General features: G+C 38.3%; 1 protein-coding gene across 2 annotated transcripts; it reads right to left on the bottom strand.

The window, feature by feature from the left end:
- Positions 1-281: 281 nt before the first annotated feature.
- Positions 282-5383, bottom strand: calca (calcitonin/calcitonin-related polypeptide, alpha). Of its 2 annotated transcripts, XM_019886464.1 has the most exons (5): positions 5252-5373; positions 5008-5099; positions 4787-4918; positions 2139-2320; positions 282-703 (listed from the first exon to the last, which is right to left on the bottom strand). In XM_019886464.1, the coding sequence occupies exons 1-4, from the start codon at positions 5252-5254 to the stop codon at positions 2158-2160; spliced, it is 390 nt and encodes a 129-aa protein (XP_019742023.1). In that variant the 5' UTR covers positions 5255-5373; the 3' UTR covers positions 282-703; positions 2139-2157. The 2 variants fall into 2 exon arrangements, with proteins under 2 accessions (XP_019742023.1, XP_019742024.1); XM_019886465.1 differs by lacking the exons at positions 282-703; positions 2139-2320 and adding an exon at positions 3734-4157 and having other exon boundaries at positions 5252-5383.
- Between the last annotated feature and the right edge of the window lie 339 nt (positions 5384-5722).

Below are 5722 nucleotides of genomic sequence, written 5' to 3'. Positions count from 1 at the left end.
TATGACATATCACCAGTTTTCAAGAATGTACTAGTTTGCCACTGCCACATGCTTAAAATATTTGATAGTCTTCTTTTATACAGTATCACACTGAAGCTTCTTTATTGTTATGCCAATGCATTATCCAACAAAAAAAAATGGAATGTAACATGTTACAATACTTTGGCCCCATGTCCCTTGTGGTTTACTGCTCTTCCACACACACACACACACACACACACACACACACACACACACACACACACACACACACACACACACACAAAACAATAAGCCTTAAATGCCTTGTGTAGCTAAAATACAATTTATTACTGCTTTCAACTCACAACTGTTACAGGGATTATATTACATGCAGTCATAAACACAGGTTTTACCATAGCATTCGCAGTGTGCACTATGATTAAATATGATGGCCTTGAATTATCTGAAAGTACCAGACAGCCACAGTACAGTTAAAGGTTTCATGGTAAACTTGAAGTATGACACACAATACCGCTTACACGGGGTCAGGACAGCAGTTACAGGCAGCTACAGGACAAATCGTCCGTCCACCATCTTTAATACTCATTCTGAACATATTTGCCAATATAATTTATATATGTGTTTCACGAAAGGCTAATAATGAACAGCAGCAATGGTCTGAGAACAGGAAACATCAGTCCATATGTGTGATGAGGAGGAACGATGACGCAGCGCTTCAATTCTAGAAAAGCATAGAGAGAAAAAAAATCATAAAAATGTGACTCTTTGCCCTTGTTTGATAACTTGGCTTATATAGAATTGGGGTCAGGAAAGAGCACACTGAAAAGCTCTCATATACATGTACACTACTGAAATGCCGTCAAACACACATGACTGAAATGCCCACGACTGAAAAGTATATTTCAGTGTATTGTATGTGCCTATTTCGTGTGATGAGTGAAAGGATTTCAGTTGTGTGAAAGTCCACAGCCCCTGTGTGTTTGTCAGCATTTCAGTAGTGGCTTTTATAGTATTGGGGTCAGGAAAGAACACACAAACATATGAGGGACAGTCAGGAAAAAAATTCAGGTTTACCTCACAAATATTACTGAAATGCTTCCATACACAATATTGAAACAATGTCTTATATACTCCTGAAAAGCTCTCATATACATGTACACTACTGAAATACCCTCACACTCACTACTGAAATGCTCTTTTCACATGACTGAAATGGACACTACTGAAAATTATATTATTTCTGTGTTCTGTGAAAGGATTTCAGTTGTGTGAAAGTCCAGCACACGTGTGCTTTAATAGTGTGTTTGTGATCATTTCAGTAATGTGTATAAGCAAAAATAAATAAATAAATAAACAAGTGTGTATGAGAGCCTTTCAGTAGTGCTTATGAGAGCATTTTAGTTGCGACCATGAGAGGATAAAAAATCCGTAGTATGGGTGAGAGCATTTCAGTGATGTGCGTGCATGAGAGTGTTTCATTTGTGTGTGAATGAAAAAAATTCTGTAGTGTTTCAGACGTGAACATAAGGGGACATTTTTGAGGTAAAAAGTGTAGCGTGTGAAACCAATTCAGTCGTGCATGAAAGCTTTTCAGTAGTGTGTATCAGAGCGGTTCACTGGGGTTTATAAGTGTGTTCAGTAGTGTGCCTGAGAGTGTTGTGAACACTGGAAGACATCAGTAGTATGTCATAACATTTCAGTAGTGTGCATGATACCAATTAGGTAGTGTGTAAGAGCTAAATAAATCAAGTTATACTTGAGAGCAGAGTGTCAGAGGGAACAAAAATTGCAGTGTGTAAAAACTTTTCGGGAGTGTGAAGTTTTTTAATTGTGTTCGTAAGAGTATTTCAGTTACGTGCTTCAGCAAAAAATTAGTAGCGCATGAGTTTCTCAGTTGGTATCATGAGTCTTTTAGCAGTGTGAGAGCATTTCAGAAATTTAGAGTAGTGTGGAAAAAAAATCTGTAGTGTGTGAAAGCATTTTAGTCATGTGTGTGCGAGAGTGTTTCGGTAGTGTGTATGACAGCTTTTCAGTCCTGTTATGAGGGCATTTCAGTAGTGTGTGAGAGGTAATCCTGGACGGCCTCTCATAAAAACATGTGTTGTTCATTTGCTGCAGTGCAGAACTGCACCAAAGATCCCATCGGGCAATCCTACCGCGTTGACACCCGTGCGCTCACTCAGGGCTGCGTCGCCTCCGTTTGCCGAAAGCTTGCGCCCCCACGCTGGTGGGCACAAAGTTGCGGTGGCCCAACCCCCCGGAACGACTCAAAAAGTCAGCCAAGCGGTGGGTGACGCAGGTGGCGGTGTTGCAAGCCCTCTTCTGTGCTGTCGTGTTGCTTGGAAGACATTTCATAATATTCAAGATTAGAAATGATTTCAGCACCATCCACAACAGCTCATCACAATGATTTGTTAGGATTCAAACAAATTGCATGGGGTAATAAGTACACTGTTCTATGCCTGCCGTTTTCATACACAGATGAGATCCAATACAAGAGCTCTATCAAAAAGTCTACAGTTACAAAGATTATAATGCTCATTTGTGTGAATGTACTTCATATATTTGCCATTGTAAAATGAAATTCTATATTCAGGTTTCTCCAGGAAACAATTACATGAGTTTCTTTTTTTCCCCCTGCTAAATTGGTTATGTTAGGACATATTACCCAATTAAAACAGCATATATAATTTTTCTACGTATTAAGTTACGACAAGCGTGTACTGTATGTGATCAGAGGTGTATTTAATATTTGTGGTTGGAGTTTTTTATTGAAAACTTAGTAAGTTGCTCAACATAAAGGCACTATAAGTTTATTTTTTTAGTATTGGAACTCATCACATTGTAGTGGTTCCCGTGGTTTCATATTGTTGATACTAATAAGCAAGATACGTTGATGTCTTGAGATACAAGCGACTCCAAGTCCAAGTTTTTCGAGACATGACTTTCATTCCACCAATTCTTTGCTTTGACTTAAGAGTGCAAACAGCAATTCTGCAAATAATGAACAGTTCCTCAAAAATGAGGCTTCAAGCTGTGACTCCCAGTTGAAGTTCACTGTCAAACTAAACATAAAACAAAGAGAATTGCATCTTGTGAATTAACAGTAAAACAACAAAATCACGTTGCCATATGAATGGCCCGCTATGCTTCATGCTAATTTAAAATGAAAATGCCATTGAGATGCAAACAGTCAGCATAGATAATGGTGGTTTTAGAACTCTTTAAACCAGGTGAGTCAAACACATTTTTGTCACGTGCCACATCGCAGTTATGGTTCCCCTCAGAGGGCCATGATGACTGTGACTGTGAAATGAAAATGTATTATATTATCACGTGTATAACAAATTGATGGATTTTAAAAATTAGAAGTGATTAAATACTTGTGTGTTCAGCTATTTCTCAATTTGCTTTAAAGGGAAGGATTGGTAACAAAAAATACTAGTAATATCTAATATTTCAGTGTTGTTAAAAGTGAAGACAATTGCATGAAACATAAAGCCGATCCACTTAATTTGCCCTCACAGGCCACATGAAATGCTGTTGCGGGCCAGATCTTCAGTTTGACACGGGTGTTTTAATCCATGGATATTTGAACACATGTTGGAGCAGCACATGTTGATGAAAAATGTAACAATACTCAGGGGCATATATTCTTTATCCTCCTCTTAAAACGAAGTGTTTTATCGCGTATCTCAAAGCACCATTGTATTTTAAGAAAAAAAAATCTTAAAGTAACAATAATAATAATAAAAGATAATCATCTTTATAACGTTGAAACTGTTGTTACATTTTATTGTTGTCATCGGAAGTCATGTAATATATTCACCAACTGCTGAATGATCGAACAAAAAATAATGCTTATCGTCTCATTACTCTTTGTAGTGTAGAACTCAAGCTCTCAACAATGACAAATGAAATGTAGGACATTCCTCTGAAGATAGTCAAGTGCAGAAACAGACGGATGAACAAGAAAGGCAACGGAGGAAGAGAGAGGCCCAATAGGAATATTTCAATTGTATTCAAATTGCTCAGCTAGACTTCTCTTCTTTCCAGGTGTCCCTGGTCCCACATCAGTGCTGGGATAGGTTTGGAGTTTGTGAATATCCTGGGACAGTTTGCCCAACACGCAAGTGCTTAGGCCGGTGCAGCGCTTTGACATGGACCTATCTGGGCTGGTAGAGACACACACATGCAGAGACAGCTCACAGTGACAATGGCCTGTTGCAGGTATAAATCTGAATATGGCGCAAGCTCCAAGACAAATATGCTTTTAAAGTCAAAAGTGGAGTAAAATGCAACATCATGTGTGGTGTCATGCAGGACTGGCAGTGTTGTGATCACCCGTGTGATAAAAGAACATGATGAAAAATATTGTTTGGAATGGACAACAACCATAAAACACATACTGTTACACTTCGGAGACTCCACTGCACTAACATGTACTAGTTGGCTTAACATGACATGCATTGACCGACGAATGGAAAATGATGATGTCATGCATGATCACATTCACGATCATACTCAATACAGGTCCAGCATTTTTCCCCAAAACAATTTAAGACTAGGGTCCAACCAGCGTTGATTTTTTTCAAACTGATCCCGATTTCGATGTTTGGCTGAATAAAATTCCCTTACACACATATACAGTATGCACCCATAGATTTGTTAAAAAAAAAAAAAAAAATGTGTGTGTGTGTGTGTGTGTGTGTGCGTGTGTGTGTGTGTGTAAATGATCATTCATATATAAGAAAGATATATATACAAAATCTTTCTTATATATGAATGATCATTTAGCCGTTACCTGTTTCCATCAGCTGTTTGGCGCTCTTGCTCATCTGAAGTGAGCTGCATGAACTCTTTAATGGCTCTTAGTAACTTCTGAATATCATCATTCGATAGAGTGACTCCATCAGCATTGGGGTCTTCACGACCTCTGAAATACATTCACAGTAAGATAGTTTGTATTTGCTAGAATATATGCAGTCAATTTTGTGTCGTTTTTTTTTTTTTTTTTTTTTTTACCTGGATGGAGCTGCCTGAGTGATGTACATCTGACAAAAGATCAGCACACAAGCAAACAGAAGAGTCCCGAACTTGAGTGTGATCATGATTGCCTGTGAATAAAATAGGAGATCCAAGAAAGTTACTTTGAACTACGCTTTACAAAAATAACATCCACCCAATACAAGTGAATCTTCAAAATGGAGCTACTGCGCAATTTCATCACAGTGCTTGACCAATGATAAATGGATCCGTATCTACTTACCATAAAATGATACAGGATTGGCGAATGATGATAGAAGTGTCGGCTCAGTTGAGGATGTGATGCTCGCTCCCACAGAACTGGCTTTTATGCATGTTCCCATGGGTTCTGTGATCACTTGATCACGGTCCACTGGCAGCCAATCATGTCCTGGCGAACCTGTAAAAAAAAAAAAAAAAAAAAAAACACAGACGCAGATGACATCAGTTCATATGTGGTTATGAAATTTCTCAAGTTAGAAATTATGCCACGGACTGCAATGGTTGTCAAGATTTGTAAGTTTCCTTAATTTATGATTAAGAGGTATGCAGCATCTTCCACACCTACTTTGATTTAATTAAACGTAAACTCTGCCCTTCAGCATTAAAGCAACATGATAACGTAATGGTCTCTTAAAATCATGCTGATTTACTTGCATATTTTTCATTGCTATGGATAACTTGGATCACCTGCTTTAGTGGGCTCTCATACCAG

The sequence above is a fragment of the Hippocampus comes genome, unplaced genomic scaffold, assembly GCF_001891065.2.
Source record: "Hippocampus comes isolate QL1 unplaced genomic scaffold, H_comes_QL1_v1.1 scaffold261, whole genome shotgun sequence".
Taxonomy (NCBI): domain Eukaryota; kingdom Metazoa; phylum Chordata; class Actinopteri; order Syngnathiformes; family Syngnathidae; genus Hippocampus; species Hippocampus comes.
Note: the sequence above shows the minus strand (reverse complement) of the source record. Positions and strands in the feature narration are given on the sequence as shown.

Excerpts from the sequence above, each read along its gene's own strand:
- calca (XM_019886465.1), bottom strand. Across the intron at positions 4,919-5,007 it reads ACTCAGGCAGCTCCATCCAG|AGGTCGTGAAGACCCCAATG; the intron begins GTAAAAAAAAAA and ends AATGTATTTCAG. Across the intron at positions 4,158-4,786 it reads CAAACAGCTGATGGAAACAG|CCCAGATAGGTCCATGTCAA; the intron begins GTAACGGCTAAA and ends TGTCTCTACCAG.